The 26,177-nt window shown below is 40.9% G+C and overlaps 1 protein-coding gene across 1 annotated transcript in view; it reads right to left on the bottom strand.

Moving 5' to 3' along the window:
• The window catches only part of htr2aa (5-hydroxytryptamine (serotonin) receptor 2A, genome duplicate a), a 54,665-nt gene extending 29,586 nt beyond the window's left edge, over positions 1 to 25,079 (bottom strand). Inside the window, exon 1 of the mRNA XM_055059722.1 lies at positions 24,461 to 25,079. Within this exon, the coding sequence (XP_054915697.1) occupies positions 24,461 to 24,887 (427 nt within the window). The 5' untranslated portion in view covers positions 24,888 to 25,079. The remainder of the gene's footprint in view (positions 1 to 24,460) is intronic.
• Positions 25,080 to 26,177: the final 1,098 nt, after the last annotated feature.

The raw sequence follows: 26,177 nt of genomic DNA, 5'->3' as shown, positions 1-26,177 counted from the left end.
CCACATCCTCACCAGTTGGCCAGGTATCCCACTGACATCCTGACCTCATTTAAAACCAAAAACAGAAACAGAATTTCTTTGGTGGCATCAAAAAATAAACACAGAATCCACCGAAACTGCAGCCAGTGAAGAAGAAGTTGGGGTTCACCCTGTCCTCTTTAATGCTTTTGATGCAAAACTGAAAGGACAGCTTGTCAGCATAGACTTATTTTTATTTACTCCCGTCATTCTCAGCACACATAAGCCAGAGAGCAAGAAGCTCCACCGCAAATAAAATCCTCCTGTTGTTTGTTCCCAGAGAGTGACATCAGCCAGCTGGGGTGGAGAACCATCATTTCATTATGCGGGTGAAAGGTGGCAGCAATGGTGCCGCAGTTCAATCCAAATATGTTTATAGTGACAAGTACATTCACTGAGCTCTCTCAGGCAGAGCAGGAGAGGAGAGGAGAAATGAGAGCAGAGTAAGAGAAGTAATGAAGGAACCCAGAAATCATGGCGAGTTTGACGCAGGCAGCAGGAAGGTAATGGCCAATAAAGACGACTGAAAAGGTCAAACGAGAGCCGTTACCTGCATTTCCCTTTCCAATGTGGGTAAATCTTTGTCTGTATTCCTCTAGTGTCGAAAAAACACGGGTTTGCAATCGCAGCGTTTCCATTAAATAAGAAACAAAATGAAAATTATGTTAATACATTTGTTCAGGTGTTTAAAATCACGGCAGCGATGGACATAAACAGTTAGACGAAATATATTCATAAGTTAACTCGAATGGTGTTGACGCTCGTCGTCCATCAGCCAATCAGAGGAGAAATAAGCTACTTATAGTGAGGAGTGGCTGCGTATGCGCCGATGTGGGGAAGTTGTAGTCATGGATTGAACACCTTCAACTAACACAACTTTTCATAAACTCTGTGACGCTGTGACAGCTCTGGTGGAGCGAGCTGCACGCTGTCTGAAAAAACAAACACAAACCATCATCCTCCTACCACTTCCTGTCGTCTTCTTCCAGGTTTCCAACATCTGGCCGCTGATCACAGACTGCTAGCCTACGGCTTCTTCCTGACAGCAGAGCCTGGTGTGAATGCTAAGGTTTACAGCAAGGTGTTTCTCCACCATTACCACACGGAACAGCATGCGCATGAGCTTGATTGGCAGCGCTAAGACTCTCCTCCTGGCTCTGATTGGTTGTCTTTGACCAGAGAGTGGTAGCTTTTTATAGATGACAATGGTAGATTTGGGAGGAGCTGGATGTTTTTCACAGATCATCTGCCTTGTTCCATACTGTCACAGGATTGTTACAGATTAAAAAAAAAAATCTGAAAAATATTCATGAAAGTTACATACTGCAGCTTTAAGCTGTAAATTAAACCAAGGAATCCACAAAAAACAACTTCACACCAAATTAGATCACCGGCTGTTTGAACATCTTCACTTAAATTCAACTATCAAACATAAAGTAGTTCATATTTTTAGAATGTTGCCATTAGTGAACATACTAGTTTGCTTTGCCAAACCAGTATACTTTAAATAAATAAAACTAAGTGATTTCAGTATGTATTTTCTCCCAAATGCCTTTTGATAGTGTACTTTGAGTTATGAATGAAAATGTGTGTTTGTCCTGATCTTGTCTGTTGCTCTGGTTGATGAAGATGATTGCTCCTGGGACATCGAATGTCACTGAGGAAGCCGTCAGTCTGACAACTGCAGTTAGTTTTATTTATAAGTGATGTCAGAGACACAACTAACAGATACCATCACTTATGAAGCAATAAAACAATAAAGTGACCAGAAGGCTTTAAATACACAAAAGTAACTAAACTGATGCAAGCCAGGACTCTGATATCTGTGCTGTGCAGTTCGTCAAGCGCTCTGAGAGCAGAACGAATGAGTGATTTGGGAGAGAGATTAGCTCTGATCATGTGGACGTTACACTGTCTGCTCGAAGGCATTATGGAGCGTTCCACCGCCAGGTTAGGATCTCGTCTGATCGTTTCATATTACTTTCTCAGCCACCTGCTTCTAACAAAGACACACCAAGGCCCACTGAACTCCTGTTGTCTTGGGGGAGGAAACACAGACAGTCCAATCAGCCTGCAGGTAGCAGAAAAGGTTTGAACTTGAAATGAGCAAATGCGCGGCTCGGGAAGTGGCCCCGCGCGATCATAGCCGACCCCTGGCTCCACGGTCAACAACAGGAAAACATGCGGACACTCTTGACCACAAGAGAAAGACACATGGACAACATGGCTGTACTACAGTAAATGTCACGGATATTTGACCGAGTAATACTTGTAATGTGCTTATGTTGCTTATAAGTTAGATAGGAACGAGGCGAGAAGTCGTGCTTCGCTTTTGGTTTGTTTGTTCTGGTCAAAGCAACTCCATGGCAACCGTTTGTCAATAATGCTGCCAGCTACACCAAAGTATGAAACGTGAGAAATTGCTTTTAAAACATTTGAGATTGTTAATTATCTGTTTCGTTCAACTTTTTAGCTACATCCTTCAACTAAACTGATAAAATGTGATGGTAAAATGGTAAATTAAGCAAACTGTTTAGCGCGTGAAAAGTTATGCTTTTTTTCTACATAAAACCTTTTCTTAGCATAGCTGGACTGTAAATGGCTCCATTTTAGCGCCGCACTGCTAACTCTGTCCAACTTACTCATCAGCTTAAAGTGAAAATCATTGAACCATAAACAACTGTTTCGTCGAGCCGTTTTCTAGAATGCTTTGTTATTATTCTGAAATATCGTCTATGTCGACCTCAACAGGACGATGAAAGAAAATTAATCTCATATATTTACATGGAAATGTAATTTAATATTTAATGTTCTATTTTTTTAAAAATAAGTAAACTTGCAACAATTAACAACAGGTATCTGACTGTTGTAAATCAACAAAAGGTGCATTTCTGTTGAACAAACGGATTGCCGGCTCTGATTGGGCGGCCTGGAGGTTCGCCTGGTAGAAGTCAAATCAGCAAAGGAAATAATCTGAAGAAGCTCTGAACACACAATGAAACATCTGACAGGAGAACAACTGAAAATCGGAGATTGTGTCCATGCCGGGGAAGAGAAGCGGGCGAAAAAACTGAAAATTTAAGCTGCTTGAACAAAAAAGAAAAATCTACTCAATTTAAAAAAACAACAGAGGACAGTAAAATAAAAATATTTGTTTAAAGGAAACTCGACAAGAAGAATCTTGAATGTGACAGGGAACAAACCTAAAACTGCAAAATCCCAAGAACTAATCAAATTTGAATGCAGCTGCTGTGTCTCTGTGGTTTTGGGCCAACTTTGCACTTTCTAGCTGTGTGGGGAAAAAAATGAAACAAGCAGCAGAAATTTGGGGCGAAATTATTTTAAACAAACTGCTAGTTTGGTTGACGGTTTCAATGAATGGAAAGAAAAAAAAAAATACACTGGCTGCGTGGGGCAGGCGTTGTGTTAAACGTGTCAGAGAGGGTCATCTGAGCCAACGATCAATCTGACCTAATCAGCTGCACATTGAAACCTCTGAGAGGATCATTAAACGTGAGAGCAGCGGGAGCCGCGGAGCCAGGGCGGGAACATCGGGCTAACTGCGCGTAACGTTCTGACGACGAGGAACAATGGAGCCGAGCAGAACAGAAAGGGAAGCAGTTAGACAGCCGCCCGTGACAACAATGAGAAAGCACATTATGTCAAATTATGTGCCAAAGTTATTGATTTTTTTTTTCAATCAGATGGTGATTTTCACCTCTTAAACTTCCAAAACAAAGAAATAAAAAGAAATCACACTAAACTTGTATGTGTCTCATTGTGCTACCTAAATATTAGAGATGATGTGGGCTTTTATTGACGCTCTAGAGGGAAATAAAAGCTGAAAGTAGTTAAAATAACATTTGAGTCAGTTTTTTTTAACATTGTCTGAAATTTATTGTTACAATCATGAATCATTTTTTATTTCTACCATGATAAGAAATGGTTCAAAATAAATGGTTCAAAATAAATGATAATTAATACGATAAATCCCAACCCGTAGTAATCTGACTCACCAGTTTATTTAATCTGGACATTAGTTGTTCTTTCTGTTCCTATTTTCCTTTCGAAGCCCACTGTACCGATCAGACAAGTTGCCAATTGAAGCAGTGGAACGCTTGATTTGACTGAACTGGCTTATTACTTTGTTTTTCTCTTATATGTGGCACGCTGAGTAACATCAGAATGTCTTTGCACACCATAATGAAGGAATCCAGTTGTAAAATGAAGAAAATATAAAATGTATTTACGTAGCACCTATTGTAGACATTAAAATAACACGAAAGAAAAGTCAGCATGATAGCTGGCTTCAGTCTCATTCTGTAAGGGGCAGTGTTATTTATTTGTAGTGTCATTTTCTAGCACAATCAAGTAATTATTACCTTTGGTTGCTCCATTTACCAAATATGACTTTGTATTTTAACGCCTTCAAATTGGGCCTCTGTCTCTTTAAGAAGTTCCTCCTGTTTCTGAAACCCCGCCTTCAGGAAGTCAGCACAACGTGGCTCCTCTTAACCTTTTAACATTTTTACCAGCGTTATACTAAGAAGCATCTCCTACAATGAGCTCAGCAGAGGCTCAGCTCCACCAGGTGTTTGCTAATTGTTGCTGGCTAGTCTTAAGGAGCTGAGACGGGGAGTCGCCGGGAAGTCAGGTCCACCCAGGAGTTTTCTGCAGCTGAATGGTTGCCACGGGAGATAAAAGTGTTTCTTAAACACACCAGGAAGGTTTTTGATGAGGAATGTAAAAAAATTATTTTACCTGATACTGCTCCTTTAAAAAGTTTTCATTGCAAGAGAAAAGAGAAGCCAGCCATGTAAAAAATTACTCCTATAATAACCACACCGTCCATTCATAAATATTCCACAGTTTCACTGCTTTTGGCGAAAGATTCATCAGGTTTTGAAGACGGTATTAAAAACAGTACTTTATGTCTCTGAATACCTCACAAATATCGGTTTGTTGCCCAACTCTCTGTGAAATATATTTAGCTTGAGATTTGTTACAGAAGCTAAACTTTAAGGTGAAAACCTGCTTGGGTCGAAGTGAGGCAACCCAGATATGTATGCAACATTAAAATTACATACAGGGTTTTTATTCGCTCTCGTTTATTACACTCCAAGTCTTGTAAGGAAAGATAAAGGTGCCACGAATTTAACAACACTGCATTCCAAAGCGCATTAAAAAGTGATTCTGTCAGCACAGACCAAGGCTCATATCCTGTCTTTTGAATCTGCGTCTGCGATTAATGCCCTTCACCTTCAGTCCTTTCAAAACGTCATCAAGTCGCAATTCTGGACACAAACATCAAGGAGAACAAAAGACTTACAATTAAAAAAAACAACAACCCTGATTTGGGATTTATTGAAGGGTAACAGTGAATCTTTCACATGACATTTTATTGCGGAGGGCTCATTGTTCTGATAGGCAGTGAGTTAAAGTCTGACTGATGCTCTGGGCAAACAGATGCGGGTTTCACTGAACTTCATGCTTCAATCCGACAAGAAGACTCGGCTCCCCCTCCCTCGCTGTTCGGATTAAGGTCGCTTTCTGGAAACTTTCTCAGCGGAGAACTTGTCAGAGTTTACAGCTTAGCACAAAAACAGATGTCAGGAAATTGGGAATCATCTCCTGATCCGGACTTGTCGTCCGCCGGGGTCAGCCGGGCAGCAGCCGGGCAGCAGCCGGCTGCCGGGGGCGACACCGAGGAGGCAGATAACAAAAACTAAAAACTTATTGCCGTTACTGACTCACTGCGAAAAGGTGACTTTTTGTCATGAAAAGCCATCATCAGTCCCATTGTGTTGTCCCTCAGCTGTCCTGAGAGGCGCCTGTTGTTGTCCTGATTCCTCGGTTTGCTTTTATCTTCGGTTTTCGGCATGAAGCTTGATTTTTATGTCACTGTTCAGACCCTGAGCAGGCGCAACGCTGAAGTTAGTGTAGGTTTTCACGAAGGTGCTGAGTACTTTGACCACAAAAACACAAAAGAGATTTTGGTTTAGTTTCTACGCCGAATATCTTAGTACACCGGAAATGAGACAAAAATAACTTAAAGGGAACTTTTCAGCAAGAAACAGGAGCTTCGAGTTCAATTGGCAGGTTGTAACAAACTACCAGGAAACTGCAAACCAGCTGAAACGCTGAGTTCTGTCCTAAAAACTGACCTGTTTAAAGGTGATTCTGATAATGAATGGAATATTGACCGATATATTGGATATGTATTGATGATTTGGATGATGCTCCCGTCAAAATGTTATGTTTGTTTCTCAATTGTCGACCATGTGCTGTTTTTGACTTTTTATTGTTGTTTTAATCAAGCACTTTGAACTTCCAGCTCAACTTGATTGATTGATTGATTGATTGATTGGATTTTTCCCCCATGTTATAAGTGAAATACTGTAATAGAACGTTTTCAGCAATGTTAAGGATTATTGACTCAAACAAGCTCCTGTATATTGCTGAAAAAATTCTCTGGTCTTATTTTAAAGGAAACAGAAACGAGACCAAAAATACTCGGTGGGTTTTGTGCGTCTGCGGGGCACCAGGCTCCACTCTGAGTTACGTCACACAGGACAAGAGTTGCATGCGTGTGCAAAATGACCAGAGTCCGAGTCGGATCATGTCAAACGTAATTACGATCCAACTTCTCGTCTTGTGTTTGTCAAACTGTTCAGGTTCTGTCCTTTCTTCTCAAAAGGCTTTTGAGATCACGCCGGTCGCTCAGCGCCTCAGTCAAAAGTGACGCAAAACATCGACTCCGATCCAATCTGACTAACTGGTTGGCTGCGGCTCCTCAGAGCTGAGGAGGTTTTTAATTGTCTTCAGAAATTCGAGGTTGGGGAGGAACTGAGTGGGTGGCTGGAAGTTTCAAAGAGGATTTTTGAGATCAATGAGAAAAAGAATAAGAGAGACTGGAAACATTTTGTTGTTCCACCAGGTGACAGTTGTTTTTACTCTCAACAGCAGGTCACCCGGAGATTTTTTTTTGACTCCCAAGCTTCTTTAATTGAGCACTGAACTACAGTAACGATTGCTCCATCTCCAGGTTTCTGTTTCAGCTTTAATGGGCACAAAAAGAATCATCTTATCATATTAAACTCCTTTCTCTATTGATCTTAGGTCTTGAGAAATGACATTATTGGGTTTTATTGTGTCACAATGTGTTCTGACGTAGTTAATTTAAATGGACATGAATACTAAAGATTGAACACATATTTTATAGTGACAAATCCTCCAGTGGGACCTGGAAGTAAACAGACGGTTCATTATTCCAGAACATGTTTCGCTGCCAACCGTCAGATCAGAGGACGATCTGACGCCACTGGTCGAAAAAAGGAAACGCTCGTTTACATTTAAAATAAACTACTAACATCTGATCCTGATTTTCTTGTTTTTTAAAAAGGAAAAAAAATGAAGCAATGTTGGATAACAAAACAACCAACTGCGCTTCGGTCTCCCTCTGAGCTGATTTACATCCAGCGGGTCTCGGTGTTTGATGTTTGTAGATGTCATCTAGCGACAGGTCAGAGTGCAGCTGGTACGCCGTCCATTTTCTGGCATTAAACACGGTGCAGATCTCACTCTCTGTCTCTGTCTGTCGGGTTTGCGGTCACATCAGGATGCGCGGCCTTCCTCTTCCTCCTCTTCCTCCTCTTCCTCCTCCTGGGACTCAGAGGCCAGATGGGAGCCATAATCCGTGCAGCATGTTCTGGTCCCGCTCCGGGCCGCTTCGGATCTGAGCAGGGATCCACTCAGCAGCCTGGACGGATTTCAGACTCATTTGGTTTTAACAACAGAAACATCGTATTATTATTGCTGTTTCTATTTGTTCATCACAGCCTTAATTGGAGCAGAGCACAAAGTTGTGAGGCACAGAAACAGAACCTGGAGGTACGACGGCTTTCAGAATTCTGTTTCATCTTTAGCTTTTAAGTCAAGTAAACGGTTAGAAATTGAACAGTTGAACCAGTGGAGGAGGAAAGCTTCAGAGAAACGAAATGCATCCAATCTTGTAGCATGATGTTCTGAAATAAAATCCGTTTTGAACAGATTGATTTTCTTTTGAAAAAAAAAAACAAAAAGTAAGAAATGATGACAGAAAACTGCACTGAAGACCAACCTTTGTGGTGATCCAGTGATGTGGTTCAGGTGAGTTAAACCAGCAAGTGACATAAAAGCTGCAGCCCTGACTTGTAATGACTTCACATTCACAGAGGCTCAGTTTCCATTACAAATATGCGCAAAACTTTGTCGATATTCTTCTAAAGAAGAAAAAAACAACAACACAATTTTGGGATTGCTGTGTTTCACTGACTAAGAAATGAAATTAAAGTCACTCATGGCTAAGCTTGAACATCAACAAACCATCATCCTCTTACCACTTATTTGGTGTTTCCACCAGTAGCAGGAGTGTTTCCATTTCAGTTTTGCAAGAATGCATTTATTTTAGTGTGGCAGAAAATCACCTAACTGTAGCTGGAAAACATGTTTTTTTTTCTAAACTGGTGTTTCTGTTACGCAAAGTTATTGTCGGAATTTCCATTTGCCCATTTCTGTTAGTGGAAATGTTTATTCATTTAGTCTAATTACATTGTATTAGGCAGCATTAATAAAATACAGTGTTAAGTAAAAACTGTATTATTGCACAACTTATGAAATAACACATTTTTAATTGATTCATGGCTATTTTTGTTACGTTTTTTAGTTGTGCCACTGAAGGCTTCTGATAGATTCCAATGAGATGATGCATAAAACTGGTTTCTTTAAAGTGCCAGTGATCCTTCACCGTCACCAAACCCTAATCCAACACCTGAGGGAAGCCGTGGAATAGCAGATGAGCATCATGGCTATACAGCCACTGAATCTGCAGGAATATTGAGATGCTATTTTGCTGCCAACATGGAGCGAAGGTTTCTGGGACCTTGTAGAATCTGTGCTGAGAAGAATTAGTCTGAAGCTGGAGGAAAAGGGGGAGCCACTCTGGTTTTAACCAGGTGGCTGGTGAGTTTATGTTCATGCAGGAAATGTGCGGAGGAATGATAACACTCTAAACGTTAGCTCGGTTTAGCTGCAAGCCTGCTGCGACGACATGGTGAGGAGTTCTGGCTCTGAACCGGAGGAGAGCAGCGGTTTCTCCGATTTTAATTAGAGCGTATCAATATGTAAGAATCTTTTTTGTCATTAGAGCTGAGCAATGTATTTTTATAAAAAAGTATTGTTTTAAATTTTTGTTGAAACCATTCCTGTGTTGTGATGGTTATAATAATATGTGAAACAAAAATCAGAACCAGAAACAACCAATCAGAGCCAGGAGGAGGGACCTAGCGCTGTCAGTTACCATCTTGTGTGGCGCTGCTCATCCCCTCTTGCTCTTTGCGGATGCAAGATGGCAAGAAGGTGAAATGATCCCGTGGCCATATTTTTCTATTTTTGTTTTTCGTTTTGCTGTCCACAAGATGAAAATGATTGTTTTCTGCAGAGAATAAAACTGAATCTCAGTGCAGACATGAATTATATGTTGAATATTAATAATAGCGACAGAAATCAGAAAAATGTTGTGTAATGCATCCAAGACATGATAAAAAGATAAACAATGTAAAGATATAATTTGGATCTTCCGACCGTTTTTCCGACACTCGCTGAGTGTGAGCGATGAGTCGGGTCCTCAGACAGCGACTTCCCTCCTCTGGGACTGAAGCGGCTGAACTCGGCGCCACGGCAACGCTTCATCTGAAGCTCTAATTATTCAACACTAATTATACGCCTCTGTCTGCACTAATTAGAAAACTTTCAGATGAGTCAACTTGTGTCTTAGAAGGGATTTTTATGTACCAGGTCATACTGTACGTTAAGATGAATAAGTACGGTAAATTTGCTAAGCGTAAAAAAGTACAGTGTTGGAAACACTAAAAGTGACAATTAAATCTTTCTTTTTTTTTCCAATTTTTTAGTTTTCCTTGATCCATATTTGGTTTGAAATATGAAGTAATTCTCAAAATCTTTGGTGAATCGTGAAACATTTGACCACCGATAAAGTTTTGTTTTCAAGTTTTGATGATGTAGAAAGAAAAAGCTGTATGGTTCTTATTTGTTTCAAGGTGGAGCCATTTTAGAGCACAATTAAGTATCACATAATCACATAACTTTCAGTTATAGAAATGTTATATGTATCAAATTTGATTTAAAAAAAATTGGACTTTGCGACATTACGTCTCAGAATTGGTCCTCTGTCTCTTGAAGAAACTCCTGCTCTTTCTAAAGCTCCGCCTTCACGAAGTCACCGCAAAATGTATTAACCCTTTACCAGCATCCACTGAGAAGCAGCTCCTATAAAGAGCTCAGCCGATGCTCAGTTCCACCAGGTGTTTGCTAATTGATGATGGCTAGTCTGAAGGAGCTGAGTGGGGGAGGGCTGCTCTGTGAGGTGGAGGCTTGGTAGCTTGGAAACGGCAGCTGCGAGGAGGTGGTGCTACGTCCACCCAGGCGTTTTGCACATCTGAACGGTTGCCATGGCAGATTCTCAAACACTCCATGTATGTTTTTAACAGGGGAGTAACATGACTTAACGTATAAATTCAAAATCGTGAAATTTACATAATAAAATGTAGAATTGAGGTAAATTCAGCAGACTCTTTCTGTACTGGACTGGTATTGGCTGACACTAAACCCCACATATAGGAATTGATGTCTCTACCTTAGATAAAACTGTAAATATTTATGGCTGTGTTTCTCTATTGGACCAATGATGACCTGATGATTTATTCATAACAAGATGTTCCAACTCAAGCATCTCACGACCAGTAAGGTACAGAAACGATTGGAAAGATCAGTTGCTTCTGAGATGCTGCAAAAACTGTATCTCAACGTGTAGGAAGGCTCCTTCAGTACCAAATCTCCATCATCCAGTCCATCTACGCTTGTGTTTTGCCTTTTCTTTTTCCTCTCCTTCCCCTTCACATGTCTCATCGTCTCACATCTGGCCAGCAGAGCCCGATGATGGCTGTTGCCCTTTTTGTTTGCCTCGGCTTCGTTTTGTTCCGCCTGACTGTGCGAGGAGCGGAGAGGAGAGGGGTGAGCCTAACGCCTGCTTTTGTCGCCGCTTTGTATTTTATTTTTTGTCCCCGAGCCTCTCGGGGAATCATAAAAATCAGAATCTCCTCCATCTCACCCAGTTTCTCACAAACGGATGAGCACAACACGGGGATTTCTCTCCCCCCCCCGACTCGAGGGACTTAACTATCTCACCTCCTATGTGTCACTTTCTTGCTTATATTCTCCTCCTCCTCCCAACACCGCCAATATCAAAAGGAGGAATTAGTTTATTTTTTCTTGCTGCAGGCGATCCACTGCTACATCAAGGCGATCCCTAACCGAGCGTCCAAGAAGTGTTTCTGCTGTTGTGTAACCCTCGTTACAGTCGCCCTACTTGTCGGGGTAAAACGCGGGCTAGAATAATCAAAGCCCGAGTCTTTATCTTTACTGGAGAAAAGACTCCGGAGCAACAGAAAACTGTCTCCTCAGCCATGTTTTAATCTGTTTAACCTTTCCAGCCTCTGTCGTTTTGTTCGGTTCCCACTTTTGAGTCGCGCCGTTCTTTTTCAGTGCCTCTGGCACTTCCGTGGAGACGGCTTGTGCTTCCGACGCTCCTTAAGTCATCAGGTGTTGCAGGGAGATAGAATAGAAACTACATGAGCGCGCAGGGATTTCAGGTCCCCCGGGAGAAGATCAGAAGTAGGGCGTATTTAGGCGCTCGGCTGGAAAACAGACACTTTAAATATTCTTTGGTGTCATTATGAATCGAGATCCTGGAGGTAAGAGAGAACTCCCTGGAGTGTCTCCATCTTGGCAATGAACCTGGGATGAAGCCTTGGTTAACCCCTGTTGACTTGCTGAACACATTCATCCAGGAGCCAGTATGAGCACATTATGTTCAGTTTTTATGACTGGATGTTTATGTAGCCAAGGAAACAATATTAAAGTGTTGCTTTTGTTGTTTTTATTCATTTGAAAATTATCTTTAAAGCGACAGCATTGTGTACTTCACAGTAGCAATCTGAAGTAACTATGTTACCTTTAGTTGTTATCAAAATGCTATTTACATTAAATAAAAGATATTCAACTTCATAGGTTAGCACCTTAAAATTGGTTCTCTGTCTCTTTCAGAAGCTCCTGCTCTTTCTGAAACTCTGCCTTCAGAAAGTCATCACAACATGGCTCCTCTTTTAATCCTTCAGCTACATTTTTAACCAACGTTTCACTGAGACGTAACTCCCACAATGAGCTCAGCTGATGCTCAGTTCCACCAGGTGTTTGCTAATTGCTGCTGGCTAGTCTGAAGGAGCTGGGTTGGGCAGAAGTGCAGAAGATTGGAAACTGCAGCGCAGAGGAGGAGCTTCGTCCTTGAAGGCGGGGCTAGGCCTACCCAGGTGTGTTGCACAGATCAATGGTTGCCATGGAGATTAAAGGATTTCGCAAGCATGCATGAAAGAATCAAAGCAACACTGCAGTGTCTCTAGAGGTCCAACACTCAACTATGTTTTAGTTGAGTGAATAATATTATACTCCCTCAACTAAAGCATAGTGTTAGACTCTTTAATTTAACATCCAAATCGACACATGGCCTGTTTTCATACATTGTGAGATGCTGAGATGTTTTCTGTTTTGACCTATAAGATGTCGGTCATCTTATAGGTCATCAAATTTGTGTGACCTCATGGGGGCTGTCTAAGCCCCTTCTCATTTCAGTCACAATCTTAGGAGCTAAAGGAGAAACGACTCCCTGACTGCTGTCTGTTGTGCCTTGTTTTACTTTTTTTGTTTTTTTAGGGGGGAGGGAAGTCTTTTGCTTGATGATGCAATGTAAACAGTAAATATTCACTTAAATGAGGTAAAAGAAAAATGAAAAATGAGAAACCCACTAAGAGAGCGGCAACAGCACGATATCATATGAAACAGGCTGAGAGAATGGAGACGAGGAAAGCTGCAGTCATTACTGCTCTCTGAATGACATCGACAGAGATTGTGCGAAATGACAATAAAATCATTACTCTGCTGCCGGAGCAGCCTCTCTGTCTTCTGCTTTCAATCTTTCTTTGGAAATAAGAAATCTGCTGCAGGAATTTGAGCGCATTCAGCTGCCGTCTAACATCAGCGAAGGGAGTCGGTGACACTCTGGTTAGCTGATAAGGTCTGGGCTCCTGTTCAGTCAGAGTGAGGTTTCTGAACGGGTCGAGTGTCTCTAGAGGTCCAAGTTTCACCTTATTAGTAGTTTTTTTTTTTCATGCAACAAAGCTTTAGCGAAGTGAAAAAAAAAAAATTAGGGGCACTTCGTGTCTTTCTTACATACAGATGTTTAAATGTGTGACGTAATAAGTAGAAAATCAAAAAGATGCTTTGCAAATTCATAATTGACATAATCATATCATAATGTTGCAAAATGTTTTTTGACAAATTCAAGTCACATAACGGCAGCAGCCTCCACAACTAAACTGATTTAAAAAAACAAAGAAAAACAACAACACCAAAAAACAAGCGTTTAGATAACATAGAGGTAAAAACTCAGAGAACCTTTTCAACACAAATAAAGCCACAAACATTCAAAAATGGAGGATTCCGAGTCATATTTCAGCTTGTTGACTGAAGTCGGCTCAAAATCTGTCAAGTGATGCTGGAAAGATGCAGCAGAGCAGCAGATTAAAGTCTTTCCTGGGGTCTTAAGGTCACAGATGGTGTGAGTGGAAGCAGGAAATCATGGAGGATTTTGAGCTTTCTTCACATTCTTTTTATACATATGTATATATGGAGAGAGGACGAGGGTGAGACCGCACTCCATTATTGCTTTTCGTTTCATTCTCAAGGACTGACACTTGCGCGGCAGCTTGAGGTTGTTGAGGAGTTTCCCCGTTCGAGGTCAGAATTACGTCTCGTGGAGCTCAGTTGGGTTTGCGAACAAACGTAAAATGCCGACACTGGAAAAAAATGATCTGACGTCTGCTGCTTTTTTAAAAATTCTTTGGTTTAACCTTTAAAGCCTCGATCGTCATTCATTAGATAATGGGACCTAGAAAAAGATAAAACCGGTGCATGAAGAATAATGTCAGCTGATAATCATAGGTTTGCTATGAATTCCGCACATTTCATTACAATTAATAGTTAAAAAATAAAAAAATGAGTTACTATAGTAGTTCTACACGTTTTTATTAGGGCTACACGTTTTTATTAGGGTTTTTATTATTAATTGATTCCAACCAGTAAACCATGAAATTGTTTCTCATGTCTGATTCTTTCTGATTCATCAGTATTTGCGTTTTTTATTTTTTTGTTGCAGCAGTCGTGAATCGCTGCACGTAAAACGAGGTTTTGCTGCGTTGTTTTGTCTGCAACAGTAAAAAATCATTTCGGGGTTCTTCTTATGCCCTCAGAGTTGCTGCGCCGTGGCAACGTCGCAGAGCCGAGTGGGAGGAGAGAGAGTGGAGGTGTTTATAGAGATTACAGTTTGGATGAAATGGCAAATTAGCTCCACGGAGAAACAGCCTAGACAGAGATTAGAGTTACGGTCAAACTGCAGCCAAGATAAAGTCCAAAAAGTACGGATGTTGTGTCAAACCCACGTTTTAGATAGAAATAACGGCGTTATATCTCTAAGTCTGTCTTAGAGAGACTCATTTTCCGGGAGTTCATCATGAATGTCTGAACACAAACCATGAGTCAATACAAATGATAAAAATACACAACCCACCAGCCTAATGATAATATCTTGATTCTAGACTTCCAAGAAATGTTTGTGTGTTTTGCATGAAATGGCTTCTTCAAATTAGCTGTAATACAGACAGGAGATCCGTGCTGCCCACAGCCGTCTCCATCCACAAAAAAGGCTTTAATGAAAAGACTTAAATTAGCTTCTAATTTCATTAAGGTGCTTTGAATTGAGTCTATAAAAGCAATCTTTTCCACATTTAAAGACTAACTTCTCAGGTCTTCATTTTCATGGCTCACCAAGGTCATTAGCGATCCGAACTCGGAGCATTTTCCACATACAGAACCTCATGTGGAGGCGTGACTCGGGTTTCCTCTCCCTGATTTTCTAGCTGTACATCTTGTTCTCCCTATACTTCTAACTACGTCATTAATGGAAACCTTGTGACAATTTGTTCACAGATGAACTTCAGAGAAAACTACAAATATCAGTAAAGACATTAAACAAAAATATATGTATAACAGAATTAAGTTGAAGCAAGAAAATTTCAAATATATATATATATATTATTCTATGGTTCTGTCTACTTTCTAATGCTTAACATAATCAGGAAAAATATAAAGAAAAAAAACAACAGAAAGCAATGTGAAAACTGATTTTGACCATTTAAGCCTTGACAAACATCAAGTTATTTATTTTCCTCTTTATTTGGGAGGTAAAACTTGCTTGAACAACGTTCCGGCTCTAAAGCGAGCACTCCCGTTGAAATATATTTGGTTCAAGAGTGAAACATTGCAGGATCAACAAAAGACAGTGAATAATCCTTCAGCTGTCTGTCTAAAGAATGAGGGCAAATCTTTGAAGCTTTCACAACAGATGGTAGTTTCCTTCCCGTCTAATACCTCTGGGAACAAAACAACCGTTTTTGTGTAGCTGTCGGAAATCAAACCATCAACCCATACAACCCGCTTCCTGTTTTAGGCCACTTTGGATCGGCAAAATGCTTACTATTTGCAAAATACCAGAATATTGTGAGGGGAAGATAAATTCATTTCCAAATTGTTTTGGTGAAACTGCCTTTCACAACAGTTTGATTAGCCGAAATAATCTTTACATAAGTCAGCGTGCAGTTAGTGGAAACCACACCACCCATTCAGCATGCGCAAGTGTGTAAACTTTCATGATCTCAGACAGAGCATCTGCATTACGTAACATGAGATAAAGTGACGTAGTTATGTGGTTGTTGAGAAATCTCAAATCTAGAGCCAAGATTTGAGCCGGCCGCTTGGAGGACTTGATAGACCTCTACTTTGTCCAAAATGAACAATTCTTTGACAGCATGAATTAGTGCCAGCTGCTGGTGTTTAGTTCAAGTTAGCTCAATCTAAACAGGGTGTTAGTTCATGAAGGGAGCATTACATGTCTAATTTTCTGTCAAGAAAATTGAGTTTCAAAATTGGGTATTTACTAGACCACAAATCTGTTTTCTTGTCATGAAAGATCTTGTCATGAAAGATAGCAGCAACAACAAAAGGACCAGAAAAAGACCCAGAGTCTGAAGAACTGACTTGAAGAATTTCCCTGAAGAGAGGTTTCTATGCCTCTATCATCAGTTTCAGCTGCGGTGAGGGGGAAGAAACCCCATCTGTAGTTTTAAGATATCTTATCAGTTGCACTGCAAACCAAAAAGTGTGTATTTGTCAGTAATTATTCCAGCTGAAGCTGGTTTTAAAGTGTCTATGAGCATCTTCTCTCACTTCTTCTTGTTTTCAAACCTCCTCCTTTCATCCTTATGGATAACATTTCTGTGGCTTCTTCTTTCACAGTGAGCAAAACATTTTTTTTTCTACTAATGTGAAAAAAAACCTCCCTTCATTTTGTAATTGCGGCGTTTCCTCTTGAATGTTTGTTTTATGCGACAAGTCATTCAAATCATAGATGAGATATATTCATATCCTAAATTTGCTCAACTTTACTATTTGCACTGGTTTCATTCGAAGAGTTTTGCCATAAGCAGAAAAGCTTTATACTGCTTAGACCCCAGATATTGATTCATATTTAGCTGAGGAATCTGTCAGCCTGTGTTCGGCGGCGCTGATGGCCGCCGGATTTGCAGAGCAGGAGTCTGACTCTGAAATCCATCCGGCTGTCGAGAGAGTTCGGCTTATATCAACGTAGCGAAGCAACTTGCAGATTGACTAAATTCTCCCGCCTTGGGCCTTTATTGAAATGTGCATGTGCTTCAAACTGTTCCAGACGGTTCACACTTAAAGGCCCGAGCCACACAATAACAGCAAATTATCAAATCGTTGAATATTATAGTGATGGCGTATAATGAGATGAAACATCTTTGTTCCACCTGTATCATCATAATAATGATCAACATTTTTGGGCAACTTACACCAGGTGTGGCCGTTAACGTTAGTAAAAGTCCACCTGATTGGCCAGCAGAGAAAGACATCTCGTTTTTATCATTCTTTTACAGACTGTAACAATTTAATCCTGATCACAAACAAAAATGAACACCATCAACCAGATGTGCTGGACAAAGCAAATTTGTATCATTCCTAAATGGCAGCTGAGGGCCTCAAAAAACAGCAAAAGGCCCACAAATGGCCCCCGGGCTGCACTTTTGACATGCCAGCTCTGGGGCAACTGATAGCTTCATTGAACCTCATTCAAAATAAATCCAACAATCCATTTATCTTATCATAAAAACACGTTAGTGATGCACAGATATGAAAACTTGGGCCGATATCAATATCTGATATTTATATTGCTGTTGTGGCTGATAACCAATATTAGATGTATTTCTATACTGTTTTAACATCTTTGAAAAAAAAAAACAACAAAAAGAAGCATGTAAAGAAATTATATCAGTTAATATCAGTTTAATATCAGTTTTATCGGGCCGATACCAACATATTAAAAAATGACTGACAGTGGTTTATACTGATTTTAGTGCCGATATATGGTGCATCCCTAGTCACCTTTAAATACCAAAATGTTAACTGTGTCTGATTGGGAGTTGTTGACCTTTCCAAACCAGGAAAATAATAATAATGATAATAATTACCCCAATTTTCATTTCTGACTTCACTGTTTACTCCCTGAGTTTGCCAATTATCTGGAGGGACTCAGAAAGTTTTCGTAAATGGTTTGCAGTGACATTATTATTGCTTCCCATGCAGCCCTGGTATTTACAAATCACGACAATAGATGAGCTGCAAAAATCAAAATGTGACACGTGAATGCACCGACTGCTGAACTCTGTCACAGCCTGAACAATTAACTGTTTACCGCCACCGTTTAATTAGCGGCTCGATTTCAGAACGCAGTCGACCTCGTGGGGGAAAATCTCTCCAGTTCCTTCATTTCTCCACCAAAACATGTAGAACCCGTCAGCTTAGAGGAGACAGCACTGCATACTTAACCATTATGGGTACAAATTGTAGTCAAGTCGAGTTACTGAAGCTGTTTTCAGCATTGCAGCAGGTATCGGGAGGATTATGCAAGGCGAGAAGGCGCATCAGTCTGTCAGCTGTGTTATGACGGCTCATCCTGGGGGGGCCGCAACGACAGAAACACGGAGAAACAAACAGCAAACGACACGTTAAGAAACTGATCTGTGTTTTCTGATTTTGAGCCCGTTCCGGACGAGTCTGCACGGACCTGCGGTCCGCCCAATGGACGTCCAATGCTTGTTTCAGACAAACAGCTTTGAACAAGTGTGCTAAATCTCCCTGCTGGGCCGTCTGTCAATAGACAAGGCCTGAGCCCAAGCTAAAACAGATCAGCCGTTAGCCGGTTGAACTGCGTCGTATCCCCCCAAGCTGTGCACACTGATTCATATCTGATCAAAAATATTCAATATTTACAGCTGACACTGGAGAGAGCATATGTTAAAGCTTCAGCCAGAGCTCGATGAAACACAGTGCAATGAAAAAGTGTTCCACAGTGAAAGAAGACGTAGGACAATTTAAATGTCATAAAGATACCTCATCCTAGTACCAAAACCTTTGATCAAAAATCAAGTTTTTCAAACTTTGCACATTTCTATTTACCAAATTTATTGTGAACTGCACAAATATATGGTCAATGGAAATGCAACTGTAACTGGATGTCACTTATTTCTTGGTGTGGGGAAATGAAAGGGTCATTGCTGATCGTCCCGACCGGTGTGTGTTACTTGTAATGTATTCCTCCTCTGACGGCTGGGATCAAGTCACGGCGTTCTGCTGCATCAGGACCGACTACGTTACTGTTACTATGACATCAGAGGATGGAGGAAATTTGAATTAAAGCTTCATTTTGCAACATTTTCTTAGCATCTCCTCTTATAAAAAAAAGTGATTTTTTTTAAGCCATCTTTCCACAAACACAAATGTCTGCTTATCATTTTTTCCTAATTTTCTGTTTTTTTACAACATTTATTTTATCTCCTTACTGATTGTGTGCCTATCCTAGCTCTCTTAATCTCACTTTTTGATCGAACCAAACTTCCCCAGCTGAGAGCCCGATGCAGGCTCGTCGCTCTCACAATAAAAAAGTAAGGTTAGGCTGCACAGCTCAAATCACATGGCCCCATTTAGTCAGAAGCCAAAGATTATGCTTCAATGAAAACTAATTTCAAAAATCCACCACTTACAGAAAATCACTTCAGTGACTTTGCAGGAGCTTTGACTGATGGATTCCGTTTCTCCATGGCAACGGTGGCCGAGCGCCACACGGAGCCACCTGTTCGACCCACGACGTTAAATTAAAGAGAAGAACAAAAAGAAAACGAAAAAAACAACAACGCTGGAATTATAAATACTGAAATTTAAATTAATAAGAACTACTGCTTACTGAATGGGACAACTTTAATTAAAAATACACATAATGCAGAACCACAGTGAACAGGGACAGATTATAAAATTGTATTATTACAAATTCAGCTTAAAGTTATTTCTCTTTTTAGGAATACCTGTCGAGCATGTTTATAGTTTATTTTAGAGTAGAGAAACCAGAAATTACTGGAGGTATCTAATATATATATATATTATTTGTTATATATTTTTTGTTAATATATATATATATACATATATAACAAAAAAACAGCCATTGTTTTGTTTCTTTATAGTTGAAGAGTTCACTTACAAAACACATTATCTATGAGACCAGATGAGCATTTCATTATATCATATGGATGTCGGATGATTATACACACCTGTCTTGGTAATAATAAATTAGGTGGTTTCGTGGTTAAAAAAAAAAGAAGATAAATCCCTTTCAAATGTAGAAAAGCCGAATGCAGGTGTCGTCTCCAATGAATGACAAAAGCTGCGTTTCCATTACAAATGTGCACAAAACAATGTCAAAATTCCATATGTCAAAGAAACACAATTTCGCATTTGCTGAGTTTCCATTTGTTCCTCACCATCATTCTCCTACTTAAAAAACAATAAAGTAACATAAAAACATCCTGCTTTCTTTCATCCTCTTTGTTTTTTAGGCCAGTGGAAACGTACGGTCAGTGATCATGTGACTCGTACGAAGCCAAAGACGTTTTTCCATTGCAGTTTGACAAAATAAACCAATTTCGAAACGACACGTTGTCCTAGAGCCAAATATCAGAAAATGAGAAATTGACGCATTTCCATTGAGCAAATTTAAAATGTAAAATTGTCCAATTTTATGGTCAATTGAAACAAATCTCCTTAAAGAGGATAACAAAGCACTTCTAGTACAAAGACAATCTTCACAGGGAATCATGGATCAGCTCAGTAGAAATAAGGAAAACTCTCTTAAAAACACTTCACACTTACAAAATGTGACACATTTTGTCCCAGAATTATGAATAATTTAAAAAGTTGGCTTTAAGCAGTCGGATTTTGGTTGATCAGATTGCTCCTGATAATCAGATGCTGATCCACTTTGTGTGATCAGCATGGATCACACAATGATGACCCCGGTAATGATCTAATCTGTGGCCTCATTAATAACCTCTTCCCAATCATCTTTTTGACATCAGGCCCACAATCTGAATGTGTAAGAGCGTCTCTCTGCCTCAATAATCAGCGTGGCCTGACACTTAAAAACAATGTTGCGTTCACTCCCAGAATCAGTAAACAAATCTGAGGCTGTGTGGGAACATTAGAAAAATAATTACGGCGCTGCTTGTCTTGAGTTAGCATGGCTAATTAGTGCTTTTGTCATCTCATTAAGAGCCGGGGGAAAAGTGACTTCTGAGGCGTTGGATGTCGTCCTGTTGAAAGCGCTCTTCCTTTTTTTTTTTTTTTTTCCTCATTTATCGCTCTCCTTCTCATGCAAATGAATTTGCTGTTTGGGTTTTCAAAGGTTTCCTGTGTGAGCAGTTGAATCTTGAGAGATGAGGGAGAAAAGGCCCCGCTAGTAAAAGGGCAACAATGAAGAATGCATTTTAGTAGGTGTGTGTGTGCGTGTGTGTGTGTGTGGGGGTGTGTGTGTGGGTGTGTGTGTGTGTGTGTGTGTGTGCGTGTGCGTGTGGTGGGAGAGTGACAGATCAAGAGACGAGACGATAAACGGAAGAGGAAAACGGCGGCGGCTAATCCTTAGCCACCTGGATCAGAGGGGGGATGACAGCAAGGTTCCCAGGGGAGGAAGGGGCGGAGCAAAGGTTCTGGACGTTCTGTTTGTCTGAATGTCACAGACGGGTGATGAGACCAGATGCAGAGAAACTGTTTCCCCCAGCAGAAAATGTCCTCCTTGAGTCAAATTCTGCTAGATTTCTGCCTCGTTTTTTAATAAAAAAGCAAAATTATCATGTAAAGAAAATTAGTTTCATGAGTTTTAACCAGACTGCTTCCTTCAACTCACAGATGGATTATTATGTTACGGCTTCTGTTTATTAATTGAAATCAGAAACGGTTCCATCAGAATTTTTTAGTTGATAGTAATTAAACTGAATCGAAGCTCGTCCTGCCACGATAACGTGATCATTTGTTCCAGAAGATATCGCGATAAACGATAATATTGTCAACTTTCTATGCCAACACAGTGGACGTGTTTAACCCTGCAAAACGTACCTCACCCTTCTAGAAGACATATTCTTTTAGTAACCATCACAAAAAGGGATAGAGCAACACATACATCAAATTGTGTCTTTAATAATTGATTACATTGTGACATAAAGCCTTCTTTATTCTTTCTCGTCTGAACCAGGCTTCCACTGACAGATTTTAAAGACGTATCTGACGACACGTCTCTGGTGAAACAAAACCAGCTCTGATCCTTGACACCATCCCGCTCAGAGTGACAGCTGTCAGCCACGACCACAAGGCTGAGCCAGAATAAAGCCCAGAGGAACTCTCTCTAATTTAAATACGTTACAATACTGCATTTTAAGAAAGGAAGTCTACATTTTCTGGGATTCAAACCGCGACAATTCCCGACCTGATTTTGCATGTGGATACCCCTCGGGTAAACACTTAGGCAAGCTGCAGTCTGTTCCCACAGCCGTGGGTTATTTCAGCCTTTTCGCCTAACCTCACAGGCAGTCAGTTCAAAAATCACGACATCTGAGATGCGTAAAAGAAAAAGCTCACATAAATGATGAGGATAGTTTAGCCAGCATTTTAAGGACATCCCCCATCTTCTTCCTGACATTTTCAGGTCACCTTTTTTCCAAGCAGCCACCACGTCGCTCTCATCGCCACTTCCTAGAAACGTCTCTCTGTCTATCTCACACTAATCACTGGTGTTGGTGTCAGAGCACGCCGTGTTATATTTGTATTTCTGTGAGAAGATAAGAAAGTGAGCAGGTTGTGAAACGGCAGACTGCGAAGTCACGTTTCCAACAGGGAATTATTTGTTCTTCACAGGCAAAAAAAAAAAGAAAAAAGAACAAGATCACACCTGAAGTCTGATCTGATGGTAAAACCTGACAGGCTGGGACAGGATGGTTTAGATATGGGGTGTCTTGTATGTTTTGCAGTGAAGTCCACATGTACAGGGAATCTGGTGATATAGGCATGTGGAAAAAGGACGGAGCCAGTTTGACATCATTACCCCTGGCATCGCTGTTTTAATTATGACCCACCATGCAAACGTTTTCACACACCTTCACTTTCTCACATTTTTTTATTTAATAGGATAACCAAAGTATTTAACAATTGTAAAGTTAATAACACTGAAATCTCCATAAATAAAGTCCAGAGCTATCAGCAACTCACAGAAATTAAGATAAATGTCCAAATGAATCCAGCTGCCTCTGTAAAGGATACAAACTGTTGGTAGAAAACATTATTCATTATGACCAAAAATAAATAAATAAATAAAGTTTTGTTGTGTAAATCATTTAAACATGTTTCACAAATCTGGCCTTGCTGAAGAACTGGAAGAAGAAATCCAGATGTTTTCACAGTCCATGTGAAGGACACATTGTTCCTCAACATGTGGCTTATAAGACAAAAATGTACCCAGCATACAAAAATCTGTATGAGGCAGAAATAGTTTCAGTCAACTTTAAGCACATGGCCTCTGCTTCAAGACATGGCGTCGGCTGCACTATGCTATGGGATTGCTTCGTTTTTGGAGATGTTGATGGGAAAATGGGCGGAGCCTGTCAGATGACCTGAGTCATTACCAAAGTGCTGAGTCCAAGTGGGCTGCTTTTAATCTGAAAACATGCCTTTTATTTGAAAGAGACATATAGTTTTCCCTTTCATCATCTGTTGTGAGTGTGTCATTGTAAGAATGCTGTACATCAATAAGAAGATGTAAGCTACTAAGAAATATCAGTTTTGCACGGAAGGAGTCATACAAAAAGTCTGGCTTTGCAACAAGACGTGGATATGAGCATTTCCAAAAGTTAGACCAGGGACTGATTTCTGGAACTGCAGCTTTAACTTTAGTTATCAGACTAAACAGAGGAAAGTAGACATGCTCACTTTTGGCAACATCAAATGCTGTGTCATTACAAAGTTTTCCAAAAAATTAATTTCAATTGTGTTTATTAGAGTAAGCAGGAAACGCAAGTAAAATCAGTTTGTTCATGCGATAACGCGTTAAAAATTATGCCGTGCCATCTTCCTCCTACCACTTCCTGTAGTCTTCTTCAGCGTTTCTGCCAGTAGCGACATCTGGTTGATTATAATATGACAATATGCAAAACACACCGAATTTGATACAGCCAAAAAAAACACCTCATCCACAAATCCTGATAGAATACATTCAAATTTGACAAAGAAAGAATATCAGACCTTCCAGGGGTGTGAATACTTTTACCAGGCACTGCAGTTCTGACTGCTTATATAATGCATGCAGTATAAACAGAGTCTACCTGTAGGAGTTAGTGACTGTGTGGCAGAAACATGGCCCTGTGAGCCTTTTCATTCATCTCTCTGCGGAGGCAAGTTGTGCCACTTTCTTTTTCCATTGAAGCGGCGCTCCAAATAAACACATCACTGTCAACAACAGGGCTGACCACCTCCATCACTGCTGCTCTCCATCTGTCCTCCACCACCACCATAGAAAGGCTTTCTAAAGCCTTTCTATCCTTTCTTTTCATTTCTCACACATCCAAACACAGGGTTAGAGGTAATCCTAAAAACAGGTGATTCGAACCAGAAAAGAGTGACTGAAGCGTTCAGCATGCAGACAGGTGCAGTCTGTTTAGTCCTAAAGACACTCCATCCAAAGGCTGTGGGAAGCACATTGGAGTGGAGTCAGCAACACACCAAATGTCAACTTAATAAAAGCCCAATGTGAGTGGCATGCGCGGCTTACCGTAGAGAATGGTCACCATGGAGACCGGCATCACCAAGATGCCGAGGAGCATGTCAGCCACTGCCAGTGACATCAAGAAGTAGTTGGTGGCGTTCTGCAGCTTTTTCTCCAGGGAAACCGCCAGGATCACCAGGATGTTGCCCATGACCGTGACGGCGATGGCGACCAAAATCAGAAGCGCCGGCCAGTTCTTCTCCGCCCGCGACTCGGCGTGAAGGCAGCGAGATCTGAAGTCCGCCGTGCCACCGTGCTGGGACCAGTTTGCCACTTGCATCTCGATGCCGTTGCGGGCGAGGCTGCTCCCCTGACACCTGAAGTGTGTGATGTTATCGGGCAAAGGCGAAGGCCACGGGTTGGACTCCAGAGCACTGAAGGTCCTGATGGTGTTAGAGATCAGCTCAGACATGTTGCCGCCACGCAGGTTCATAGTCTCACCCCAGATGAACAGCCCAGACTGGAGTAAGGGAATTCAAATTTGAAGAAGCATTTTCTTTTGAAATACCGTGAAGCATTGCAAAGCGTCTCTTGATTTATGAAGGACCCTTCAATGCAACACTGTGTTGCATTGAAGGGTACCTCTGAGGGAACTGAAGCCTTGAAATGTCTGTCAGGGTCAACAAATGATCCTCCACAGAGGCCAACAAAAATAGCAGACTACTGAATTGAGAGCGACAGAAAAGAGCAGCTGTTTGATCTTAAAGGACGATAGGGCGTTCGTAAAAAATTAAATTGCTTGGGTGATACCGTCACAGTGTGTCTCAAGGGTCAGGAAAAATGAGCTAAAAGGAAAGGAGAGAGAAGTGCTTCAGGTACTGAAAAAATCAAACAAATCTAAACCTGGGTCTAGTGTCTTCATGAAAAAGAGAGAAGAAAAAGAAAAACCTTACGAAAGGTGTTTGAATGGAAGTCGCAGGTTTCACATCCTTGAAGTCTGAGCTTGTCACAGCAGTGCTCATGTTAAAAGTATGACCTCTGTTTTTCTCCAAAAACAATAATTTTCTCTCCTGACAGAATTTTCCTGCAAATATGTTGCTTCCTGAGGGAAAAATTTGCACTTCAGAGAAAAGAACTTAAAAAGCTGGGTGGAATTTCCTAAAAAGCTTCCTCACCCCAACTTTTCCTCACACCTGTGAGATGGCATGAGCAGCTGACCGGGACGGACGGTGGTCATGATTACATTCAACATGGCTTTGTCTGTGTGTCACTAACTTTCCCCTCTCTCTTAAGGAGAACAAAACATTTCACTGCCTCTTTTCAACCAGAATCCATGTCAGCCCTCCAAGGAATCTGAGGTATTCCATGTTTTTCCTACTCGTCTCCAGATCCGTACCTCGGTGGAAAACGCCAGTCACTCTCACTCTCCATCCATGTCCGCCAACAACCTGAACGTTCCTGCGCGAACCTTCGTGTTTCCCACGTGGCACATTCCCATGTCTCGTCACTTTCCTAAAACAATTTCAAAGAAGAGGAGGAAGAAGGTGAAGAACCACCAGGCTGACTGAAGAGCTCTCGATTCTCCAGAAGAGTGTTGTTAGTTGTCTTCCGCGGTGGCCAAGAGCTGAATGCTTCTCCGCTTTCGCTCTGCTCTCAGCTTTCCACATGCAGCCTCTCTTCCTCTCAGCGGGAAGCTCCTTTCTCTCCCTCTCTGAGTCTTTCACTCGCTCCTTGTCTCTCTCTCTCTCTCTCTCTCTTACCCAGTGTGTTGCTCCCTTGCATT

Source organism: Poeciliopsis prolifica, unplaced genomic scaffold (genome assembly GCF_027474105.1).
Source record: "Poeciliopsis prolifica strain line A6 unplaced genomic scaffold, Auburn_PproV2 SCAFFOLD056, whole genome shotgun sequence".
Classification (NCBI taxonomy): Eukaryota; Metazoa; Chordata; class Actinopteri; order Cyprinodontiformes; family Poeciliidae; genus Poeciliopsis; species Poeciliopsis prolifica.
This window is presented reverse-complemented; position numbering and strand designations above follow the sequence as displayed.